Source organism: Heterodontus francisci, chromosome 16 (genome assembly GCF_036365525.1).
Source record: "Heterodontus francisci isolate sHetFra1 chromosome 16, sHetFra1.hap1, whole genome shotgun sequence".
Lineage (NCBI taxonomy): Eukaryota > Metazoa > Chordata > Chondrichthyes > Heterodontiformes > Heterodontidae > Heterodontus > Heterodontus francisci.
In genome coordinates this window covers 31,258,780-31,286,366 of record NC_090386.1, presented here as the reverse complement: position 1 = coordinate 31,286,366, position 27,587 = coordinate 31,258,780, and the positions used below count along the sequence as shown (strand labels likewise).

General features: G+C 45.0%; 1 protein-coding gene across 3 annotated transcripts in view; it reads right to left on the bottom strand.

Annotated features, from left to right (window-relative positions):
- The window catches only part of LOC137378046 (enhancer of filamentation 1-like), a 183,133-nt gene that overhangs the window by 121,627 nt on the left and 33,919 nt on the right, over positions 1 to 27,587 (bottom strand). The window contains exon 1 of one of the 3 annotated variants that reach the window (XM_068048098.1): positions 16,522 to 16,653. The exons of the other annotated variants lie outside the window; for them this stretch is intronic. Coding sequence (XP_067904199.1) covers positions 16,522 to 16,617 — 96 coding nt within the window. The 5' untranslated portion in view covers positions 16,618 to 16,653. Of the gene's footprint in view, positions 1 to 16,521; positions 16,654 to 27,587 lie in introns of those variants that run through there. 3 annotated transcript variants of the gene reach the window in all.

Sequence of the window (27,587 nt, the reverse complement as noted above, 5' to 3'; positions counted from 1 at the left end):
GATAGTTTTCTGGATCAATACATTGAGGAACAACTGGAGAACAGGCCATCTAGACTGGGTATTGTGTAATGAGAGAGGAATAATTGACAATCTAGTTGTGCGAGACCCCTTGTGGATGAGCGACCATAATATGATAGAATTCTTCATCAAGTTGGAGAGTGACATAATTGATTCTGAGACTAGGGTCCTGAATCCTCGTAAAGGAAGCTACAAAGGTATGAGGCGCGAGTTGGCTATGACGGATTGGGAAACGTTACTTAAAGGGATGACGCTGGATTGGCAATGGCAAACATTTAAAGAGCGCATGGATGAACTGCAACAATTGCTTATTCCTGTCTGGCGCAAAAGTAATACGGGAAGGTAGCCAAAGCATAGCTTACAAGGGAAATTAGAGTTAGCATTAGATCCAAGGAAAAGGCATACAAATTTGCCAGAAAAAAACAACAGACCCGAGGATTGGGAGAAGTTTAGAATTCAGCAAAGGAGAACCAAGGGATTGATTAAGAAGGGGAAAATAGAGTACGAGAGCAAGCTTGCGGGGAACATAAAACTGACTGTAAAGTTTCTATAGGTATGTGAAGAGAAAAAGATTGGTGAAGACAAATGTAGGTCCCTTACAGTCAGAATCAGGGGAATTATTCTGGGGAACAATAAATGACTGGCCAACTAAATGCATACTTTGGTTCTGTCTTCACAAAGAAGGACACAAATATCATACCAGAAATGTTGGGGAACACAGGGCTTAGTGAGAGAGAGGAACTGAAGGAAATCAGTAATATTAGAGAAATGGTGTTGGGGAAATTGATGGCATTGAAGGCCGATAAATCCCTAGTACCTAATAATCTACATCCCAGAGTACTTAAGGAAGTGGCCCTCGAAATTGTGGATGCCTACCTATCACAACCTCTGCATCACCAACTCGTTCTTTCATACTAAACCCTGTCACCAGGTTTCATGGAGACACCCAAGATCATGTCGTTGGCACCAGCTGGACCTCATCGTCACAAGGCGAGCTTTTATAAACGGTGTTCAAATCACACACAGCTTCCACAGTGCGGACTGCGACACCGACCACTCCCTGGTGTGCAGCAAAGTTAGACTCAAACCAAAGAAGCTACATCACTCCAAGCAGAAGGGCCGCCCGTGCATCAACACTAACAGAATTTCTTATCCGCCGCTGTTACATAAGTTTCTAAATTCACTTGAAAAAGCCCTTCAAAACACTCCTGCAGGGGATGCAGAGATGAAGTGGGCCCACATCAGAGACGCCATCTATGATTCAGCAATGACCACCTTTGGCAAATATGAAAAGCAGAATGCAGACTGGTTTCAATCTCACTTTGAAGAGCTGGAACCTGTCATAGCCACTAAGCGCACTGCACTGTTGAACTACAAGAAAGCCCCCAGCGAGTTACAAGGAACAGCCAGGCGCTGTGCAAATGACTACTGGCAACACCTCTGCAGTCGTATTCAGCTGGCCTCCTACACCGGAACCATCAGAGGAATGTATGATGGCATTAATAGAGCTTTTGGGCCAACCATCAAGAAGATCGCCCCCCCCCAACCCTCCCAAGTCTAAATCAGGGGAAACGATCACTGGCCAACTCAAGCAAATGGACTGCTGAGTGGAGCAGTACCTAGAAGTGTACTCCAGGGAAAATGTTGTCACTGATACAGCCCTTAATGCAGCCCAGTCTCTGCCAGTCATGGATGAGCTGGATGAACAGCCGACAAAATCAGAACTCAGTGATGCCATTGATTCTCTAGCCAGTGGAAAAGCCCCTGGAAAGGACGGCATTACCCCTGAAATAATCAAGAGTGCCAAGCCTGCTATACTCTCAGCACTCCATGAACTGCTTTGCCTGTGCTGGGATGAGGGAGCAGTACCTCAGGACATGCGCGATGCCAATATCATCACCCTCTATAAGAACAAGGGTGACCGCAGTGACTGCAACAACTACCGTGGAATCTCCCTGTTCAGCATAGTGGGGAAAGTCTTCGCTCGAGTTGTCTTAAACAGACTCCAGAAGCTGGCTGAGCGTCTCTACCCTGAGGCACAGTGCGGCTTTCGAGCAGAGAGATCCACCATTGAAATGCAGTTCTCCCTTCGCCAGCTACAGGAGAAATGCTGCAAACAACAGATGCCCCTCTATGTTGTTTTCATAGATCTCACCAAAGTCTTTGACCTCGTCAGCAGACGTGGTCTCTTCAGACTAATAGCAAAGATCGGATGTCCACCAAAGCTACTAAGTCTTATCACCTCATTCCATGACAATATGAAAGGCACAATTCAGCATAGCGGCGCCTCATCAGACCCCTTTCCTATCCTGAGTGCAGTGAATCGGGGCTGTGTTCTCGCACCTACATTGTTTGGGATCTTCCTGCTGCTCTCACATACGTTCAAGTCTTCAGAAGAAGGAATTTTCCTCCATACAAGATCAGATGGCAGGTTGTTCAACCTTGCCCATCTTAGAGGGAAGACCAAAGTGCGGAAAGTCCTCATCAGGGAACTCCTCTTTGCTGACGGTGCTGCATTAACATCCCACACAGAAGAGCGTCTGCAGAGACTCATCGACAGGATTGCAGCTGCCTGCAACGAATTTGGCCTAACCATCAGCCTCAAGAAAATGAACATCATGGGACAGGACGTCAGAAATGCTCCATCCATCAATATCGGCGACTACGCTCTGGAAGTGGTTCAAGAGTTCACCTACCTAGGCTCAACTATCACCAGTAACCTGTCTCTCGATGCAGAAATCAACAAGCGCATGGGAAAGGCGTCTGCTGCTATGTCCAGACTGGCCAAGAGGGTGTGGGAAAATGGCGCACTGACAAGGAACACAAAAGTCCAAATTTTTCAAGCCTGTGTCCTCAGTACCTTGCTCTACGGCAGCGAGGCCTGGACAATGTATGTCAGCCAAGAGCGACATCTCAACTCATTCCATCTTTGCTGCCTCCAAAGAATCCTTGGCATCAGGTGGCAGTACCATATCTCCAATGCAGAAGTCCTCGAGGCGGCCAACATCCCCAGCATATACACCCTGCTGAACCAGCGGCGTTTGAGATGGCTTGGTCATGTGAGCCGCATGGAAGATGGCAGGATCCCCAAGGACGCATTGTACAGCGAGCTCGTCACTGGTATCTGATCCACCGGTCGTCCATGTCTCCCCTTCAAAGACGTCTGCAAGCGCGACATAAAGTCCTGTGACATTGACCACAAGTCGTGGGAGTCAGTTGCCAGTGGTCGCCAGAGCTGGCAGACAGCCATAAAGGCGGGGCTAAAGAGTGGCGACTCGAAGACACTTAGCAGTTGGCAGGAAAAAAGACAGAAGTGCAAGGAGAGAGCCAACTGTGTAACAGCCCCAACAACCAATTTTATCTGCAGCGCCTGTGGAAGAGTCTGTTACTCTAGAATTGGCCTTTATAAAACTCCAGGCGCTGTTCACAAACCACTGACGACCTCTAGGTGCTTACCCATTGTCTCTCGAGACAAGGAGGCCAGAGAAGAAAAAGAAGAAGACTGGTGGTCATCTTCCAAGATTCTATAGACTCTGGAACAGTTCCTACAGATTGGACTGTAGCTAATGTAACCCCACTATTTAAAAAGGGAGGTAGAGAGAAAGCAGGGAATTATAGACCAGTCAGCCTGACGTCAGTAGTGGGGAAAATTCTAGAATCCATTATCAAAGATTTGATAGCAGAGCACTGAGAGAACAGTGGTAGAATCGGGCAGAGTCAACATGGATTTACGAAATGGAAATCATGCTTGACAAATCTACTAGAATTCTTCGAGGATGTAACTAGTAGAGTTGATGAGGAACAGCCAGTGGGATATATCAGTGTTATAGGAAGGACAGACCAAAAGCAAAAGGCGGCGGAGCTGCATTGCTGGTTAAAGAGGAAATTAACGCAATAGTGAGGAAGGATATTAGCTCTGACAATGTGTAATCTGTATGGGTAGAGCTGAGAAACACTAAGGGGCAAAAAACATTTATGGGGGTTGTACATAGACCCCCAAACTGTAATGGTGATGTTGGGAATGGCACTAAACAGGAAATTAGAAACGCATGCGATAAAGGAACATCTGTAATTATGGGTGACTTTAATCTGCATATAGATTGAACCAATACATTGAGGAACCAACTATTGAACAGGCCATCCTAGACTGGGTATTGTGTAATGAGAGAGGAATAATTGACAATCTAGTTGTGCGAGACCCCTTGGGGATGAGCGACCATAATATGACAGAATTCTTCATCAAGATGGAAAGTGACGTAATTGATTCTGAGACTAAGGTCCTGAATCTTAATAAAGGAAACTATGAAGGTATGAGGTGCGAGTTGGCTATGATGGATTGGGAAACGTTACTTAAAGGGATGACGGTGGATTGGCAATGGCAAACATTTAAAGAGCGCATGGATGAACTGCAACAATTGTTTATTTCTGTCTGGCGCAAAAGTAAAACGGGAAAGGTAGCCAAACCATGGCTTACAAGGGAAATTAGAGATAGCCAAACCATGGCTTACAAGGGAAATTAGAGATAGCCAAACCATGGCTTATAAGGGAAATTAGAGATAGCATTCGATCCAAGGAAGAGGCATATAAATTTGCCAGAAAAAATAACAGTCCTGAGGATTGGGAGCAGTTTAGAATTCAGCAAAGGAGGACTAAGGGATTGATTAAGACAGGGAAAATAGAGTACGAGAGTAAGCTTGCGGGGAACATAAAAACTGACTGTAAAAGCTTCTATAGGTATGTGAAGAGAAAAAGATTGGTGAAGACAAATGTAGGTCCCTTACAGTCAGAATTTGGGGAATTTATTATGGGGAACAAAGAAATGGCTGACCAACTAAATGCATACTTTAGTTCTGTCTTCACATAGGAGGACACAAATATACCAGAAATGTTGGGGATCACAGGGTTTAGTGAGAGGGAGGAACTGAAGGAAATCAGTATTAGTAGAGAAATGGTGTTGGGGAAATTGATGGGAGTGAAGGCTGATAAATCCCCAGGGCCTGATAATCTACATCCCAGAGTACTTAAGGAAGTGGCCCTAGAAATTGTGGATGCTTTGGTGGTCATCTTCCAAGATTCTGTAGACTCTGGAACAGTTCCTACAGATTGAAGGGGAGCTAATGTAACCCCACGATTTAAAAAGGGAAGTAGAGAGAAAACGGAATTATAGACCAGTCAGCCTGACATTGGAAGTGGGGAAAATTCTAGAGTCCATTATCAAAGATTTTATAGCAGAACACTTGGAGAACAGTGGTAGAATCGGGCAGAGTCAACATGGATTTACGAAAGGGAAATCATGCCTGACAAATCTACTAGAATTCTTCGAGGATGTAACTAGTAGAGTTGATGAGGGACAGTTAGTGGATGTGGTTTATTTGGATTTTCAGAAGGCTTTCAACAAAGTCCCTCATAAGAGATTAGCGTGTAATATTAAAGTGCATTGGGTTTGGTGGCAGTGTATTGCGATGGATAGAAAAATGGTTGGCAGACAGCAAACAAAGAGTAGGAATAAACGGGTCTTTTTCCGAATGGCAGGCAGTGACTAGTGGGGTACTGCAGGTGCTAAGACCCCAGCTATTCACAATATATATTAATGATTTAGATGAGGGAACTAAATGTAATATCTCCAAATTTGCAGCTGACACAAAACTGGGTGGGAGGGTGAGTTGTGAGGAGGATGCAGAGAGGCTTCAGGGTGATTTGGACAAGTTGAGTGAGTGGGCATATGCATGGCAGATGCAGTATAATGTGGATAAATGTGAGGTTATCCACTTTGGTAGCAAAAACAGGAAGGCAGATTATTATCTGAATGGCTGTAAACTGAGAGAGGGGAATATGCAGCGAGACCTGGGTGTTCTCGTACACCAGTCGCTGAAGATAAGCATGCAGGTGCAATAGGTGCTAAAAAAGGCAAATGGTATCTTGGCCTTCATAGCGAGAGGATTCGAGTACAGGAGCAGGGATGTCTTGCTGCAATTATACAGGGCCTTGGTGAGGCCACACCTGGAATATTGTGTGCAGTTTTGGTCTCCTTATCTGAGGAAGGATGTTTTTGCTATAGAGGGAGTGCAACGAAGGTTTACCAGACTGACTCCTGGGATGGCGGGACTGACGTATGAAGAGAGATTGAGTCAGTTAGGATTATATTCACTGGAGTTCAAAAGAGTGAGGGGGGATCTCATAGAAACCTATAAAATTATAACAGGACTTGACAGGGCAGATGCAGGAAGGATGTTCCCGATGGTGGGGGAGTCCAGAACCAGGGGTCATAGTCTAAGGATACGGGGTAAACCTTTCAGTACTGAGATGAGGAGAAATTACTTCACCCAGAGAGTGGTGAGCCTGTGGAATTCGCTACCGCAGAAAGCAGTTGAGGCCAAAACACATTATGTTTGCAAGAAGGAGTTAGATATAGCTCTTTGGGTGAAAGGGATCAAAGGATATGGGGGGAAAGCGGGAACAGGTTACTGAGTTGAATGATCAGCCATTATCATAATGAATGGCAGAGCAGGCTCGAAGGGCCGAAGGGCCTACTCCTGCTCCTATTTACTATGTTTCTATATACCCCACAGCCCTCACTATAACATGGATAAATCCAAAACACCCCTCACGATAACAATGATATATCCCAGACCCTCACTATAACACTGATATACCCCACACCCCTCACTATAACACTGATATACCCCTCACTATAACACTGATATACCCCATAATCCTCACTATAAAACTGGTATACCCCTCACCCTCACTATAACACTGATTTACCCCACATCCTCACTAGAACACTGATATATCCCACACCCTCACTGTAACACTGACATACCCCAATTTTTTTTTTTATTCTTTCATGGGATGTGGGCATCACTGGCTATGCCAGTATTTATTGCCCATCCCTAATTGCCCTTGAGAAGGTGGTGGTGAGCTGCCTTCTTAAAACTCTGCAGTCCATGTGAGTTAGGTACACCTACAGTGCTGTTAGGAAGGGAGTTCCACGATTTCGACCCAGCGGCAGTGAAGGAACAGCGATACAGTTCCAAGTCAGGATGGTGTGTGACTTGGACAGGAACTTGCAGATGGTGATATTCCCATGCATCTGCTGCTCTTGTGCTTCGAGGTGGTAGAGGTCGCGGCTTTGGAAGGTGTTGTCTAAGGAGCCTTGGTGTGTTGCTGCAGTGCATCTTATAGATGGTACACACTGCTGCCACTGTGCGTCGGTGCTGGAGGGAGTGAATGTTTGTAGATGGTGTGCCAATCAAGCGGGCTGCTTTGTCCTGGATGTTGTTGAGCTTCTTGAGTGTTGTTCGAGCTGCACCAATCCAGGCAAGTGGAGAGTATTCCATCACACTCCTGCCTTGTGCCTTGTAGATAGTGGACAGGCTTTGGGGAGTCAGGAGGTGAGTTACTCGCTGCAGGATTCCTAGCCTCTGACCTGCTCTTGTAGCCACGGTATTTATATGGCTGTTCCAGTTCAGTTTCTGGTCAATGGTAACCCCTAGGATGTTGATAGTGGGGGATTCAGCGATGGTAATGCCATTGAATGTCAAGGGGAGATGGTTAGATTCCCTCTTGTTGGAGATGGTCATTGCCTGGCACTTGTGTGGCGCAAGCTTGGATATTGTCCATAACTTGCTGCATTTCTACACGGACTGCTTCAGTATCTGAGGAGTCGCAAATGGTGCTGAATATTGTGCAATCATCAGCGAACATCCCCACTTCTGACCTTATGATTGAAGGGTCACCCCACACCCCTCACTATAACACTGATATACCCCACACCCTCACTATAACATTGATATACCCCACACCCTGACTATAACACTGGTATACCCAAAACCCTCACTATAAACAATGATATATCCCACACCCCTCACTATAACACTGATATACACCACACCCCTCACTATAACACTGATATACACCACACCCATCACTATAACACTGGTATACCCAATACCCTCACTATAAACAATGATATATCCCACACCCCTCACTATAACACTGATATACCCCACACCCCTCACTATAACACTGATACACCCCACACCCTCACTATAACACTGATATACCCCACACCCTCACTATAACATTGATATACCCCACACCCTGACTATAACACTGGTATACCCAAAACCCTCACTATAAACAATGATATATCCCACACCCCTCACTATAACACTGATATACACCACACCCCTCACTATAACACTGATATACACCACACCCATCACTATAACACTGGTATACCCAATACCCTCACTATAAACAATGATATATCCCACACCCCTCACTATAACACTGATATACACCACACCCCTCACTATAGCACTGATATACACCACACCCCTCACTATAACACTGGTATACCCAATACCCTCACTATAAACAATGATATATCCCACACCCTTCACTATTACACTAACATGCCCCACACCCATTACTATACACTGATATACCCCACACCCATCACTATAACGCTGATATACCCCTCACCATAACACTGGTATACCCCAAACCTTCACTAAACACTAATATATCCCACACCCCTCACTATTACACTAATATGCCCCACACCCATTACTATACACTGATATACCCCACACCCATCACTATAACGCTGATATACCCCTCACCATAACACTGGTATACCCCAAACCTTCACTAAACACTAATATATCCCACACCACTCACTATTACACTAATATGCCCTACACCCCTCACTATAACACTGATATAGCCCACACCCTCACTATAACACTGATATACCCAAAACTCTCACTATAAACAATGATACATCCCACACCCCTCACTATAACACTGATATACCCCACACCTTCACTATAACACTGATATACCCAAAACTCTCACTATAAACAATGATACATCCCACACCCCTCACTATAACACTGATATAGCCCACACCCCTCACTATAACACGGGTATACCCAAAACCTTCACTAAACACGAATATATCCCACACCCCTCACTATACACTGATATACCCCACACGCATCACTATAACACTGATATACCCCACACCCTCACTATAACACTGATATACCCCACACCACTCACTATAACACTGATATACCCCTCACCATAACACCGGTATACCCCAAACTTTCACTAAACACTAATATATCCCACACCCTCACTATAACACTGATATACCCCACACCCTCACTATAACACTGATATACCCCACACCCTCACTATAACACTGATATATCCCACACCACTCACTATAACACTGATATATCCCACACCACTCACTATAACACTGATATACCCCTCACCATAACACGGGTATACCCAAACCCTTCACTAAACACTAATATATCCCATACCCCTCACTATTACACTAATATGCCCCACACCCATCATTATACACTGATATACCCCACACCCATCACTATAACACTGATATACCACTCACCATAACACTGGTATACCCCAAACCCTCACTATAAAACTGACATATGCCCCACCCCTCACTATAACACTGATATAGCTGAAACCCTCACTATAACACTGATATATCCCACACCCCTCACTATAACACTTGTATACCCCACACCCCTCACTATAACACTGACATACCCAAAACCCTCACTATAACACTGATATATCCCACACCCCTCACTATAACACTGATATATCCCACACCCCTCACTATAACACTGATATATCCCACACCCCTCACTATAACACTTGTATACCCCACACCCCTCACTATAACACTGATATACCCAAAACCCTCACGATAACACTGATATATCCCACACCCTTCACTATAACACTGATATACCCAAAACCCTCACTATAACACTGATATATCCCACACCCCTCACTATAACACTGATATATCCCACACCCCTCACTATAACACTAGTATACCCAAAACCCTCACTATAACACTGATATACCCCACACCCCTCACTATAACACTGATATACTCAAAACCCTCACTATAACACTGATATATCCCACACCCCTCACTATAACACTGATATAGCCCACACCCTCACTATAACACTTGTATACCCCACACCCCTCACTATAACACTGATATACCCAAAACCCTCACTATAACACTGATATACCCAAAACCCTCACTATAACACTGATATACCCCACACCCCTCACTATAACACTGATATACCCAAAACCCTCACGATAACACTGATATATCCCACACCCTTCACTATAACACTGATATACCCAAAACCCTCACTATAACACTGATATATCCCACACCCCTCACTATAACACTGGTATACCCAAAACCCTCACTATAACACTGATATACCCCACACCCCTCACTATAACACTGTTATACTCAAAACCCTCACTATAACACTGATATACCCCACACCCCTCAATATAACACTGGTATACCCAAAACCCTCACTATAACACTGATATACCCCACACCCTCACTATAACACTGATATACCCCACACCCCTCACTATAACACTGGTATACCCAAAACCCTCACTATAACACTGATATATCCCACACCCCTCACTATAACACTGGTATACCCAAAACCCTCACTATAGCACTGATATACCCCACACCCCTCACTATAACACTGGTATACCCAAAACCCTCACTATAACACTGATATACCCCACACCCCTCAATATAACACTGGTATACCCAAAACACTCACTATAACACTGATATACCCCACACCCTCACTATAACACTGATATACCCCACACCCCTCACTATAACACTGGTATACCCAAAACCTTCACTAAACACTAATATATCCCACACCCCTCACCATTACACTAATATGCCCCACACCCATCACTATACACTGATAAACCCCTCACCATAACACTGGTATACCCCAAACCTTCACTAATCACTAATATATCCCACACCCTCACTATAACACTGATATACCCCACACCCTCACTATAACACTGATATATCCCACACCACTCACTATAACACTGATATACCCCACACCCCTCACTATTACACTAATATGCCCCACACCCATCACTATACACTGATATACCCCACACCCATCACTATACACTGATATACCCCACACCCATCACTATAACACTGATATACCCTACACCCCTCACTATAACACTGATATACCCCACACCACTCACTATAACTCTGATATCCCACACCCTCACTATAACACTGATATACCCCACACCCTCACTATAACACTGATGTACGCCACATCCCTCACTATAACACTGATATACCCCACTCCCCTCACTATGACACTGATACTCCCCAGTGCTCACTGTGACACTAATATTACCCTCACTCTCACCATTACACTGATATGCCCCATACTCTTCACCATAACACTGATTTCCCACCCTTCCCAATGCTTATGTGTAAGGAAAACCAGTGACTGTTAACAGACTCCTCGATTATAGAAAGCATCACCTTGCTGTTTTAATTAAACTGATGACACTTCAGAGACTGTTTGTTTTATTCCTGTCTCAGGATGGTGTCCTTCCTATGCCACTGTGCTTTTTACTTTGTTGTTGGGTACCAGTTTCCTCATTGCTAGAGAAGTGCACTGGCAGGGGACCAGTCACACTCCTTTAGCAGCTGCAAAAAGGAGGCTTTGCTCCAACAGTGGGTTCGAGAACACACCTTTCCTTGGGTCTACAATGCCATCACTTCCTTGCTGGCTGGGCCATGTATAGTTATCTGCCTTTTGGACTGAGATGTTCAATCAAGGTCCCACCTCCCTAGTTAGGTTGACATTGAAGATCCCATAAATCTTTTCAAAGATGAGCTGAGAGTTCTCCCATTGTCCTGGCCAACAGTCCTTCCTTGGCTGACACCACATGGAACTGATGATTAGTCATTGGTGTTTTTGAACCTGCTTGTGCATGTGGGGACTACACAGTTGCCTGCATAACACCAGTATTTGTACTTCTAAGTTCATTCTTGTGAGTGCAGCAGACAAGCAGAGAACTGAACACCTCAGTCAGTTGTGAGTCCTCTGGCCTAAAAAGCGCTTTGATTCCTCCTACTGCACGGGCTTCAAAAGAACCACAGAGGAGACTTGTGTTAAGCAATGTAATTACATTATTGCACCCATTATTCACGTATACTGCTCTGAAATACTGGAATTGATGATTTCATTCACCACAGAATAGGAAACAGAATCTCTTCCGAAGCCCATCACCTTACTACACTCAGTATGTGTCAACATGAAGACTGCGAACATGACTTCCCACAAAGTCTGCCAATTACACCATTCCAGGAGGGGCACTCAGAGCAACAAATGCTGGCATTGCCAGCGACACCCACATGTCATGAAACCAATTTAAAAAAAGCTTCACAAGGCATAGCAGCAACGTCTGAATGGAATATTTTCCATTTTGTTGAAGTTTACTTATGACGTCAACAGGTTGAGTTGTTTGAACACTTCCTGGAATGATCACTTCTAAGCTGATCATCCACCTTTCATAACCTCAGGACGACCCAAAGCGCTTCATACCCAATAATTAACTTTTGAAGTATAGTCACTGTTAATAAAGTAAGAAAATGCAGCAGCCATATTGCACACAGCAAGGTCCCACAAACAGCAATGAGATGGCGACCAAATAATCTGTTGTCAGTGATGTTGGGTGAGGGATAAATATTGGCCAGGACAGCAGGGAGAACTGCTCTGCTCTTCTTCATAATAGTGTATCTTTTACTTCTATCTCATCAGAAAGACACACCTCCAGTAGTGCAGCACTCCTCCAGTATTGCACTAGAGTGTCAGTCTGGATCAAACCTCTGCAGTGGAACTTACAATTACTACGTAACATTTAGCATTTCTGAGTTACTCACTGATAACAAGTCAACTTTTTAAAAATAAATTTTTCAGTCCAAGTTTCTGCCTGGCTCTCTCATAGGTGTTGAATTTAGCTGGAGTATGGCCTCACAGAGGCTGCTTCTCTCAGGTATCATGCCTAACCTTGACATCTGAGCCCAGGCGAGTGGCAACCTTCAGTTCCACCATAGCTGAGCAGGATTCTGTCCTCACCTCCTGTCCACCATCATGCACTTTCCAAAAGGGGTCATTGGACATAGATTCAGGAGCAGAAACCCTGGCTTGTTTGCCCTTCCCTAATCCAGGGGTGCTGAGGCCAATGGTAGTATCCTTATGCCTTTGGTGATCAACAATGTTAGTACAATCTCTCTGCTCGAGCAGAGAGATCGACCATTGACATGCTGTTCTCCCTTCGTCTGATACAGGAGAAATGCCGCGAACAACAGATGCCCCTCTACATTGCTTTCATTGATCTCACCAAAGCCTTTGACCACGTCAGCAGACTACTAGAAAAGATTGGATGTCCACCAAAGCTACTAAGTATCATCACCTCATTCCATGACAATATGAAAGGCACAATTCAACACAGCGGCACCTCATCAGACCCCTTTCCTATCCTGAGTGGCATGAAACAGGGCTGTGTTCTCGCACCCACACTTTTTGGGATTTTTTTCTCCCTGCTGCTCTCACATGTGTTCAAGTCCTCAGAAGAAGGAATTTTCCTCCACACAAGATCAGGGAGCAGGTTGTTCAACCTTGCCTGTCTAAGAGCGAAGTCCAAAGTACGGAAAGTCCTCATTAGGGAACTCCTCTTTGCTGACGATGCTGCTTTAACATCTCACACTGAAGAGTGTCTGCAGAGTCTCATCGACAGGTTTGCAGCTGCCTGCAACGAATTTGGCCTAACCATCAGCCTCAAGAAAACAAACATCATGGGACAGGACGTCAGAAATGCTCCATCCACCAATATTGGCGACCACGCTCTGGAAGTGGTTCAAGAGTTCACCTACCTAGGCTCAACTATCACCAGTAACCTGTCCCTAGATGCAAAAATCAACAAGCGCATGGGAAAGGCTTCCACTGCTATGTCCAGACTGGCCAAGAGAGTGTGGGAAAATGGCGCACTGACACGGAACACAAAAGTCCGAGTGTATCAAGCCTGTGTCCTCAGTACCTTGCTCTACGGCAGCGAGGCCTGGACAACGTATGTCAGCCAAGAGCGACATCTCAATTCATTCCATCTTCGCTGCCTCCGGAGAATACTTGGCATCAGGTGGCAGGACCATATCTCCAACACAGAAGTCCTCGAGACGGCCAACATCCCCAGCTTATACACACTACTGAGTCAGCGGCGCTTGAGATGGCTTGGCCATGTGAGCAGCATGGAAGATGGCAGGATCCCCAAAGACACATTGTACAGCGAGCTCGCCACTGGTATCAGACCCACCGGCCGTCCATGTCTCCGCTTTAAAGACGTCTGCAAACGCAACATGAAGTCCTGTGACATTGATCACAAGTCGTGGGAGTCAGTTGCCAGCGTTTGCCAGAGCTGGCGGGCAGCCATAAAGGCGGGGCTAAAGTGTGGCGAGTCGAAAAGACTTAGCAGTTGGCAGGAAAAAAGACAGAGCGCAAGGGGAGAGCCAACTGTGTAACAGCCCCGACAAACAAATTTTTCTGCAGCACCTGTGGAAGAGCCTGTCACTCTAGAATTGGCCTTTATAGCCACTCCAGGCGCTGCTCCACAAACCACTGACCACCTCCAGGCGCTTACCCATTGTCTCTCGAGATAAGGAGGCCAAAGAAGAAGAAGAATGTTAGTACGGATCAAGGATCAAACCTGGGACTTCCCTGGTGTGTGCGCATCCTCTGCTCACTGGCTTGACTAACCAGGTGGTATCTTATTTAAAAACAAAACTAAAGCATTTTTTTTTCATTTGTTTTCTAAATAGTTTTAAAAATTCCTAATTCGTTATTAAATTTTTTAAATAATGAATTTCCTCTTGTCGCTTAACAATTCAGATCCAGGCTTAGTGTGCTTGACATGAAAGTGATTTTCAAATTGGGGTAGCCTTCGGACTTTGTGTTCTTAGCCCACCAGGACTTCCCAACAGAAACTCGGGCACAGGGCCTCTGTTCCTGAATTTTCAATACATGCTTCCAGCAGTGAGACTCCAAAAAAGGACCTTTGTTTTTATGTTAAGGATACAGTGCTTGTTTGCTACATTACAACAGGGACTACACTTCAAAAGTACATCATTGGCTGTAAAACACTTTGGGATGTCCAGAAAATGTGAAAGGCGCTATTTAAATGCAAGTCTTTTTCAGTAAATTCCTGAGGTCCAACCAATCGATCTGTTGGTAAAGGGCACTCTTCCCTGCTCTGTGCTGAGTGACTATCTACTGCGTGACTACTGAGCCACACAGCCAATCAAGGAGCCAGACTCCATACCCGATTGGTGGTGAGTGAGCTGGTTTTAGCCAGCGCAGCAGTCATGGGTGCAGCAACAGCAGCATGGGAGGCAAGCTGTGTGCCAGCCCGCTCAGCTACAGGGCCTCGTGTCAAAAGGAAGAAAAATGTTGCCAGGGAAACACCTCCAGCGAAAAGAGAACCTACAAAGAGAATGGTGTTTAGCTGCAAAATACTGTGAAGGAAATCTCTGCCTCTGCAGGTTTCCAGAATTCTCATTTATGAATACGGCATTAGGAAAATTAGAGGAAAATGATCAGCTCCACATTACATGCAAGCAGAGTTGCATTTTGAAAATTAAAATTCCTGATAGTCATTGGATTGTTAACTATTTATTGCAATATTCTCCTCTTCAGAAATTTCTGGCTCATCCTCCACATGTGAACCTTGATAGAGAGTGTCATCAGCCTCTTTGCTATCACAGCTGAGGCCAATCTTGCCCTTGTATGATGCACACATCCCAGCAGAGGTTACTAGATTGTGATCTGGAGCAGGGACCCCGACCCCACTTCGCTCAACACTGAGGCCAAATTATGAAGAGAGAAAGACCTGCTTTTATGTAGCACGTTTCACGATCTCATGATGTTCCATTAGCACTTCACAGGCAATCAAATACTTTTGAGTCACTTGCAATATAGGAGATACAGCAGCTGATTTTCACACAGCAAGATCCCACATGCAGCAATGCAATAAGCAGATAATCTATTTTAGTGATGTTTTTGAGCGATAAAATATTAGCCAGGACACCAGGGAGAACGTCCCTGCTGTTTTTTGAAGGAGTGGCATGGGATTGTTTACGTCCACCTGAGAGAGATGACTGAGCCTCAGTTTAACATCTCATCCAACAGTGCATTGTAATACAACTGCTGTTCACTGGCCAGGATCGGCTAACTCAGTGCCAGCCTGCATGATCGAGTGATAGGATTTAATCCAAAAATACCAACTGTCTAATGCAAGCATTTTATCAGTGGATTTTTTGTTTATTGCATGAAACAGTTAATATCCATTGATGTGCCAGCTTTTGCTGAGACTCTAACCGTTGATAAACCAGTAGTTTCATTGCAATGGGGTACTTGAGCTTTGCAGTAACTAGTCTGCCTTGAATAAACTGACACATTTCAGTAGGCTTTCACTGAGGAAAGTTATCCTGCTCATATCAAACAGGATATGCCACCACTAATTACTAACGCAAAAGGGGCATGAGAAATAGATACTTACTGTGAACTTCATTTTCCATTTCCAGCTCATATTCCCCAATCCATGCTGTTGCACCACAGAACATATCCAGTCAGAGAAAGGGGCAAAGCAGTGCATCTAGCTTATTGTAGATTCAACATTTCTTTCCCCGGTTCGTTTTTTTGTTATTGTGGAGTGATTGTTGGAAATTGTGTATTGACAAAGTGCCTCTTGCTCTTTTCACTGCTGACTTCACATTGAGTGACTGGGTTTTACTACGATGGAGCCTCAATGGGACTCATTACCATAAGAAAACACAGCTGACATTCCAATTGGCTCAGTGTAAGGCCTCATGCAGATGAGGGGCCTGAGGGCCATCACATTGAGATACATTACACTCCAACACAGACACGCAGTAATATAGCCTGCAGGAGGGAATGCTGTGTGGGAGGCTATCCCTGCTGAATACTGAATTTCTTTTGCTGTATCTCACTATTCTGTTTATTTTACTTTTAATTCCATACCCTATTTACAAAAACAAAAGCTCTCTCTTTGTTTTCTTTCCAGTTTTCTCTCTTCTCCTGGGGGCAGGTACAGTTTCAGTCAGTAGCTGCCTGCTGGTTCATCACTCGAGCTATCATTCTTCATGGGTGGGCCTGGACAGTGGGTGTTGGTGGGCTATTCGACCTTGGATGGCACTGCAACAGGGCCCAATCCTATTCTTAGCTGACATCCACACATAATGGTGATAATTTTAAACGCAACTCATCCAGCAGGAAACTAACAGGATTGGATCGGCTGCCAGTTCATAGATTTTATTCCACACAAATGAGGTGTAAAATGAGCAGCTCGCCTAATCCCATCAGTTTGCTGCTGGGTTGGCTAGAGTACAATGGCCCCCTTGGGGTGTCCATCCCCCAAATGTTATCCAGCATCCCCTGTGGGAATGTCAGATGAGGGCAGGATTGGGTTTGGCTGCTATGCTACCCCATTGTCATCTCGCCTGTCAACATCTGCACCCAAACAATGGTTACTTGGGCAAGGGGATGAAATGGAACAGGGAGTGGAATGAAACAAGACTGATCAACAAGTCACTCAAACCACCTCTGCTGTTAACCTGTGTGGTTGCAAAGCTCAGGGAGCAGCAGTGAAAGGAATGAGTCTGTGCCCATCCAGTGGAAGACTCATTTGAAAGCTGGGCTATCAGTTGGGAAATAATGAACTTGCATTGTTACCTCGCCTTTCATCATCTCAGGACATCCTAATGTGCTTTACAGCACTTTAGAGCCAATGAAATGCTTTTGAGTTGTAGAAATGTAGCAAACACGGCAGGTAATTTGCAAACAACACAATCCAAAAAGAGCAATGAGATAATGTCCAGATAATATGCTTACATAGAATTACATTGAATATATAGCACAGAAGCTGGACATTCGACCCAAACAAACCATGCTCCCGTACGTCTTCATCAACATAAACCTCTACTTCTTTCCCCCTCCTATACCTATCTACCTTCGCTTAAAAGCATCTATACACTGCTTCTCCCTTCAGATTCTGAGATAAGCAACCATGAACCAGCTCCCCAAATTTATATAAAATAAATCTGGCTCCATTATCTCCGCAGCAGATGGTTCCTGTGAGTGGCTTCTTCATAGAGATGAGGAAGGTAAATGATCTCAAACAACCTGTGATCTGCCACACTGTCAGCACCTTTCCAGTAGCTAATGCTCTTTTGTCTTAATGGGTTGATGTGTAAATAATACCTTGTTTACACAGCCAGAGAGGATTCAGTTCGCATGTGATTTTATCCATCTGCTCTTCCAGGTAGTGTTTATAGACACTGTTTCCAGCCCTACACCATGTTCAGAATCTGATACTCCATTTATCTTGATCAATCTGGTTCAGAATTTGCTCTGTTTATACCGTGGGTCACATTTGGAGACCACCCCCAGCAGTAATGCTCTTACTTTGTAATTCACAAAGGAATTTTATCAAATTTTAAAACATTATATTCAGCAGTCATTCATCATTTACAAATACAGTCCATTTTCAGTCTCCTGAATCAAGTTTGCATTGAGCCAGTTGTCTAATTGATATACTGATTGTCAGACTGATTATTAAGGAAATGTCTCTAAATGAGCTATTTAAACTGAAAAGAAAGAACTTGCATTTAAATAGCATCTTTCACAACCTCAGAATGTCCAAAAGCATTTCGCAGCCACTGACGTCCTTTTGAAGTGTTGTAATATAGGGAAATGCGGTTGCCAATCTGTGCACAGCAAGATCCCACAAACAGCAATGTGATGATAACCAGATAATCTATTTCAGTGATGTTGGTTGAGGGAATAAATACTGGCCGGGACACTGGGGAACCCTACCTGTTCTTAGGAACATAGGAATGGGAGCATAGGAACAGAGTAGGCCATTCAGCCCCTCGAGCTTGTTCTATCATTCAATTAGATCATGGCCAATCTGTATCTTAACTCCTGCCCTGGCTTGAGATTTCTTAATACCTTGGATGGAAAAAAACCTATTGATTTCAGATTTTAAGTTATTAATTGAGCTAGCATCTACTGCTTTATATGGCAGAGTTTCACACCTCCGCCACCCTTTGTGTGAAGGAGATTCTCGTAACTTCTCTGTTGAATGGCCTGGCTTTGATTTCAGGGTCATGTCCCCTTGCCCTAATCTCCCCCACCATTGGAAAAAGTGTTTCACTATCTACCGTATCAATCCTTTCAAAATCCTAAAAGCCTCAACTAAATTACCCCAAAATCTTCTATATTCCAAAGAATACAAGCCTAGTCTATGTAATCAACTCTCATAATCTAACCCTTGGAGCCCCAATAACATTTTGGTAAATCTGCACTGTACTCCTTCCATGGCAAATATATCCTTTCTAACATAGTGCCCAAAACTGTACACAGTACTGCAGGTATGGTCTAACCAAGGCTTTGTGGAGCTGTAAGTAAAGCCTCTACCCTTTATATTTTTAGACTTCTGGTTATAAATGCTAACATTTCATTAGCCTTTTTGATTTTGTTTTTGTACCTGATGACAACATTTTCATGATCAGTGTACATGGACCCCTAAACTTTTTTGGGATCTCCACTGTTCCTGGTATTTCACCATTTATCAAGTAGTCAGATCTATCCTTTCTTGGCCTGAAATGGATGACACCACACTTAACTTGCAGCGAAATCCATCTGCTACTCTTTTGCTCTCCTCCCCTCTTCATTGACATAGTGCCATGGGATCATTTATACCCTCCTTAGAAAGTAGTCAGGTTTTACATCTCATCACATCTGGCAGGTCAACACTCCCTCAATACTGCACTGGAGTGTTAGCCTAGATTTTGTGCCCAAATCTCTGGAGTGGGCCCTTCTAATTAGAGATGAGAGAGCTACCACTGAGCCATGGCTGAGACTATAGGGATGGACCTTGGAAAGCCCAAATGTTATCCAAGGACTGTTTCTCCCGGGTCACCAGCAGTATCGGCCAGGAGGTCAATCGCCAATTCCAGGAGACTCCTAAACAAAGTGTTATGGTTGGTAATCACTACCATGGTTCACATGATGATTCCAGGGTGCGGCAAGAACAGGAGCGCAAGGGAGGAATGGGGCCTCACACCACCAGAGTGGCACCAACAAAATTAGAAAAACTAAAGGAGCTGGGAGAAGCTCTGAGTAGCAGGTGACCATTTATGAATTGCGATCAGATTTTTAATGCCATGAATTAATTGTATTTCTGTCCTGGAGACTGTGTTTAGATCTGTTGTAAATTCCTATTGGGTGATAGGACAAGAGGACAATTGCTGACCCAATTGAGCCAAAAAGGTACATCACAGCAGCATTGATGTTATGAACTAAAATTAATTTTGAACAGTGTACACATGCTTAGCATGACAATTTGAAACTCCTTTCTCTGCAGTTTTAGTGCAGCTTTTGTTTAAGCCACAGCATTTGAAAGATCCCATGGCACTGGTTAAGAAGAAGCAGAGATTCCTCCCAGAGTTCTATGTCATAAGGTTAACTGGTCATTTGCTGCTTATGGGATCTTGCTGTGTACAACTGGCTGCCATGCTTGCGGCCTGGTAACTTACTGCACTTCAAAAGTAATTGAAGTGCTTCGAGAAGTCCTGAGGTGGTATATAAATGTGAACACAGCTCTTTGCCAGAATTGTTTAGTTAATGATCCATTTGACTGAGCAGCCTGAACTAATGCTAGAAATATCTAGAAACCTTAATGCTACTTTAAAGGGGTCTGCCAATGTGTGGGTAAGCCTCTGGTTTCCTTCCAACCATTTTGACAGTGCTATACATGCAGTTCATCAATGTGGTGGTGGCCTGAAAGGCTGACTGGCTTCAATTTTGCCACAGACTGATCTGCTAGCTATTTCTATCTTGTGCTATTTTTGTTACCTCATACTCAACTCAATATTTACTTTTTCCTTCAAAGCAAGTTCAGTCTTTCAGAGAGTTTCCCAGCTCTCAGTAGAAGAATGCAATTACTTTAGCTAGGGAGAAACACAAAAGACTTGCATTTATATAGCACCTTTCACAACCTCAGGATGTCCCAAAGCACTTTACAACCAGTTAAGCACTTTTTCAAATATTGTTATTGTTACATTATATAAAACACAGCAGCAAATTTATGCACTGCAAGGTCTCACCAACAGCAATGTGATAATGATCAGATAATCTCTTTTTTAGTGATGTTGTTTGAAGGATATTGGCCAGGATACTGCAAAGATCCCAGAGAAATGGGGCGTCGGCTTAATGTCTCACCCGAAAGGTGGCACCTCTGACAGTGCAGCACTGCCTCAATACAGGAGCGCCAGCCTAGTTTATGGGCTCAAATCTCTACAGTGAACTTGGGCACACAACATTCTGATGCAGACGTGAGATTGTTACCAACTGAGCCATGACTGACACAAGTTTCTGTAACCTGTTTCAGGAGTAATTGTCTCAGATTTGCCCCTAGGCTCCATTTTCACATGGACACATGTGGGATCCACTTCACATGAATAAAACCAGGTTTTTATGCTGACGGTAGAGTGGATTGCCATCAGTTCCGGAATCCTAGGAATGTTTAAACTATAGGGTGCATTGAAACTCAAGTGGCTGCAGTTACTCCAACAGTGTAAAAATGTCTCGAAGGCAGCTTCAAACTAAACCTCCTCCCCTCTCCCTAAGAAGCAGATTTCCCTTGTAAAGACTGCCATAAGCAAATATTTACCACATCCTGACACTGTGCATGGAATGTCACCCTGTCTAAAAGGCATCCCTGTTAATAGACCAGTACTCCAATGTATTCCTTCACTAAAGCCTTTAAATGTGCCATTTTTTTCCTTTTGTTCCTTTGAAGTTCCTAGAACCTCAAGTTCTAACACCGAAGTGTCCGACAGCGATTCTGTGATCTCTCAGCGATGAGTAGCTCTGGCCAACTGTGGGTGAAATCTGTAGAAGCACTGTGCTCTGCTGAACCCTCTCGATGGCGCTGAGTCAACGCCGAGTATTGGTCCAACCTATTGTAGCGTGTCAGCAGCAGGAAGCATGGTGAGCATCTCTGACAACAGCCAGTTTGTCCATCTGACCTCCAGAGTATCTCTACTTGTGGTTATCTTTGTCACTAGGTATGACCTTCTCCCAACTGCGTGTCGCTCAAACAAGTGGGTTGAAAGTTTGTGAGGAGGTGTCCAATGTGACTTTGCACTGGAGCTGTTCAATATACTTTTACATCACAGGAGTTTGATGTTCTTTTCAATCAGAGCCATCGTCAGACTCATTATTCTATCACTTTTGGCTGTCCTCCAAAGTATAAATCATCCGATCCATAGCAATCCAGCAACATGAGTCTACAAGTCTCTCCTTGGATTTCTATTATTGCAGCACACTAAATATGTTTGCACAAATCCGGAAAGAGACCCCCATCGGAGCCCTGCAGGCCCACACAGACCATAATACAAAGGAGGAGATCAGTGTGTAGAGACAGAAACAAAAAAAAAATGGTTAAAGGAAAAACAGCTGCATAACAGGAGGATTGCAGTTTGCTCAGTGCTAAGTTAACCTTTGCCAGGACGATAACTGGGTGGATGTAATTTCCCTTCATGCCTCTGGATTTGACAGGGTGGGGGGAGGAGGAAGAAAACTGGCCAAATTTCACACTCCTGATTCCTATCCAGCAGCTCCTACAAGAAATGCACCTTCTGTAAAAGAGATAATCTGATTGATAAAAGGTTCAGTGCTAATATTCCTGAATGGAAATTATTACACAGAGCTGGAGGTTTGTACACTTGACAAAGGGATACTGTTTAATCAGAGTGTCAACAGTTCCATTATCAGTTTTAGCCTGTCAGAAACCTGATGTGTTTCTGTTGATGCTCTTACTTCACCAGGCATCTTGCTTTAACAATGCTGATCTGTTGATAACTTTGCTGCCTAGACTAGAACTAAGCCTTGGAGGTCAAGCTCCTTGTTTATGTTGAGTTGGTTGATCGCAACCAGTGTGGAGAGTTGGTACTACTCTGGCCTCAGTGCCCCTGGGCTAGTTAAGGAATAAAAACAATCAGCCAGAGTTTCCGTACCTAATCTCTATCCAGCGACTCCTGCAGGGAAAGTGTATGGATGTTGGGTGAGGATGAATCAGGCTAGCCTCTGATCCCCTCGAATCTAAGTAGTCTGCTGACAATCACTACCTGGGTTCACATGTGAAGACGAACCATTTGGACAAGGTACAGGAAGACTGCTGGTGCCTGTGGAACTGTATCCTAGCAACAGTCATTGGGTTCAGGAGAGCAGAGGAGAAACTGAGGTCAGGAAACATTCTGCTAGTTTCTAATCCTTTACAAAAGAATTAATTTCTTTGAGGAACTAAGTGGAGCTTCTTTGCGATGTTTGAGTAGTTGCTTGATGAATCATTCTGTCAGCTCTCTCTCCAATCCCAAAGTAGCCCCTAGTCAACAGACTGCAACCACAAGATAGTTAACTATAGAAACCAATGTGCTTTGGACTACAGTTCAACGTACCATGCTCGCTGACGTACACAGGCCCCCAGTCTAGCAACATCTCAATTTAAAAATTCTCATCCTTGTGTTCATCCTCCATGGCCTCTCCCCTCCCTCTCTCTGAAACCTCCTCCAGCTCTACAAACCTCCAAGATCTCTGCACTCCTCCAATTCTACATATCCCCAATTTTAATTGCTCCACCATCGGCGATCATGGTTTCAGCTCCTAGGAATTCCTTCCCTAAATCTCTCCGCATCTTTACCTCTTTCTCCTCCTTTAAGACACTCCTACCTCTTTAAGAAGCTTTTGGTCACCTGCCCTAATATCTCTTTATGTCGCTGCGGTGTTAATTTTTTTCTGATAACACTAAAGGCCTGCTACCCGACCCAAACCCGATGGGACCCGACAACATGTGTCAGGTTCGGGTCTGGTTTTTGGGCTCAGGTCGGATCGGGCCGGGTCTGGGTCTGGGTAGGGCCGGGTCCGGGTCTGGGTAGGGCCGGGTCCGGGTCGGACACACACCTTTTGCTCTTCTGGGAGGAAAAGGGAAGTTGAGTAAGCAAGTGTCAAAATTTGAATAGCCTGCCTGCGCTGGGAGTCGGGGACGTCAAGGAGGGAAACATGCACCCGGACTCCACAGACTCTGAGTCTGCGCAGGGAGTGTCTCTATGATGTCATCGAGCTCATGCTGCAACTTCCTTCCATTCCATCCATCCAAAAGTGGGAAGTACTATGAATGTAAAATGAATGCTGTCAACTGGAGAAAGGAAACATTCCAGTGGCCGGGTCGGGCTCGGATTAGGTGCAGGAAAAAATGGAAGGACTTGGGCCAGTCCGATCTGGTTCTTTTTTTTTATTTACAGATACAGCACTGAAACAGGCCCTTCGGCCCACTGAGTCTGTGCTAACCAAAAACCAGCCATTTATACTAATCCTACATTAACCCCATATTCCCTACCACATCCCCACCATTCTCCTACCACCTACCTACACTAGGGGCAATTTACAATGGACGATTTACCTATCAACCTGCAAGTCTTTGGCTGTGGGAGGAAACCGGAGCACCCGGAGAAAACCCACACAGTCACAGGGAGAACTTGCAAACTCTGCACAGGCAGTACCCAGAACTGAACCCAAGTTGCTGGAGCTGTGAGGCTGCAGTGCTAACCACTGTGCCACTGGGCTTGGGTTGGGCTTTTTTACCAGACCCGAGCATGCCTTTAGATAACACTCCTGTGAAATGCCTTAGGATGATTTACTTTAGTAAAGCTGCTATATAAATGCAAGTTATTGTTTTACACTTTAGCAAACCAATATGGTTTTACAGTATAGGAATCCAATGTGATTTTAAAGTACAGATATCCAATGTGCTGTTCCAGTTGCAGGGTACAATGTGCTTTTACACTAGGGGTTCTCAACTGGGCGTCCACAGCCCCTGCCCAGGGGACTGTGAAAATATTTCAAGGGGCCTGCTAAAAATAAACAGAGAAAGTGTAGCATACAGGCCTTGCAAAATCAAATCTCTCTCTCTAATGAATTTTTAAATATGCACTTGAGTGCCATGATGATTCAATTCAGCCAATGACCAATAACTGAGCTTTGCTGTTCACACAGGTGCAAAAAGATTTGCAGCTGCAACACATCATTACGTCCCTCTCCCGAACCTCAGTCTGGTGCCTATTTCCCTCTCCAAAACCACCAAACCTCAATCTGGTGCCTATTCCCCTCTCCCAAACACCAAACCTCAATCTGGTGCTCATTCCCCTCTCCCGAACCTCAATCTGGTGCTCATTCCCCTCTCCCGAACCTCAATCTGGTGCCCATTCCCCTCTCCCAAACCACCAAACCTCAATCTGGTGCCCATTCCCCTCTCCCAAACCACCAAACCTCAATCTGGTGCCCATTCCCCTCTCCCAAACCACCAAACCTCAATCTGGTGCCCATTCCCCTCTCCCAAACCACCAAACCTCAATCTGGTGCCCATTCCCCTCTCCCAAACCACCAAACCTCAATCTGGTGCCCATTCCCCTCTCCTGAACCTCAATCTGGTGCCCATTCCCCTCTCCCAAACCACCAAACCTCAATCTGGTGCCCATTCCCCTCTCCCAAACCACCAAACCTCAATCTGGTGCCCATTCCCCTCTCCCAAACCACCAAACCTCAATCTGGTGCCCATTCCCCTCTCCCAAACCACCAAACCTCAATCTGGTGCCTATTCCCCTCTCCCAAACCACCAAACCTCAATCTGGTGCCTATTCCCCTCTCCCAAACCACAATCTAGTGCCCATTCCCCTCTCCTGAACCTCAATCTGGTGCCCATTCCCCTCTCCCAAACCACCAAACCTCAATCTGGTGCCCATTCCCCTCTCCCAAACCACCAAACCTCAATCTGGTGCCTATTCCCCTCTCCCAAACCACCAAACCTCAATCTGGTGCCTATTCCCCTCTCCCAAACCACAATCTAGTGCCCATTCCCCTCTCCTGAACCTCAATCTGGTGCCCATTCCCCTCTCCCAAACCACCAAACCTCAATCTGGTGCCCATTCCCCTCTCCTGAACCTCAATCTGGTGCCCATTCCCCTCTCCCAAACCACCAAACCTCAATCTGGTGCCCATTCCCCTCTCCCAAACCACCAAACCTCAATCTGGTGCCCATTCCCCTCTCCCAAACCACCGAACCTCAATCTGGTGCCTATTCCCCTCTCCCAAACCACAATCTAGTGCCCATTCTCCTCTCTCAAACCTCGATCTGATACTTATAACCCTCTCCTGAATCGCGATTGGATTCCCAAACCCCCATCCCAAACGTCGATCTGTGTCCAGCTCCAGCAATAAGTTTTACATTAAGTAACTAAAACAAAAATAATAAATATATATGTTTAAGTGTATGTAGAGGGGCAGCCGGCATGTCCCCCGCAACAGTGTCCGGAGCCACTGCGCAGGCACCAGCGCCATTATCAAAGGACTTCGATGCTCTTAGATGAAATTTTAATATTTAAAGAGGAAATTGGTTAAAACTTGTTTTAAATTTTTATTGGAACTTGGAGGCCCTTTCAACCCATCCCCCAATGTCTATTTTAGGGCCAGCAACCATGAGTTAACTTTACTTTCACCCTTCAACCCCTTCCCACCATCCCCACAGCCAAAAAATACTTTTTCCCGCTCCCCGCCCCTACTCCCGCCCTGATAATTTTAGTCCTCCCCCCTCCCCACCAGTGGAGTTCCGAAGGCGCGCCAGTTGCGACTCGAGGCCATAAAATCAGCGTGGGACGGCTACCGCCAGCAGGTACGGTCATTTGCATCTTAGTAATGTTCATTTAAATATTTAGATGAAGGCCCCGCCACCAAGCGACAGGAGGGTCGCACCGAGGTCCCCCCACTGTCGGTAATATGCAGAGGGCCCTTCTCAACATTGGGGGGGTCAAGGCTGGTCTCTCCAGGCAGAATTTTACAGGCCCCCCCACCCCTCCTCCCCCCCCACTGCGACTCATGGTGTCGCGGGGCTGGTAAAATTCAGCCCTGAAAATGCTGGAAACACTCAGCAAGTCTTGCAGCATCTGAGGAGAGAGAAACCGAGTTAATGTTCTGATGAAAGGTCATCGACCTGACCTGTTGCATGTTTTCATGGGTTGGAGCTGGTTGGATCCTGTTAATTCTTGAAGATATAGTCTAACCTTTCAAATCCAATTCATTAGTGTTTTATTGATTGTTCCCACTTGATGTGTATGCACATTAATGGGAACATGTACATGGGGCACTTGGAGCTCCAATAATGAACACCAAGTGGCCCAGGTACAGAACCTCAGACAGCACTGTTCTACTGTAATAAGACTTGTCAGTGCCAGAGCCAGCCTGTCAAGTTAAGTTAATCACTGTAGTCAAGACATCTTCGATGTCTTAGTGTGCAAATATACCACCAATTGTGATCCTGAGCTCAATAAACAGGAGGATTTAAGCTTTAACCCACGGGCTATACTGATGCCAGATAGGGCAGTAAATATGGATGTTAGAATTGGTGTTGGATTCCCTCAGATGCGAGAGGAAAATAGCTAGAGTCCTGACGGCAATCCAGTATCTCCTGCTAGAAATTCAATCTGTGGG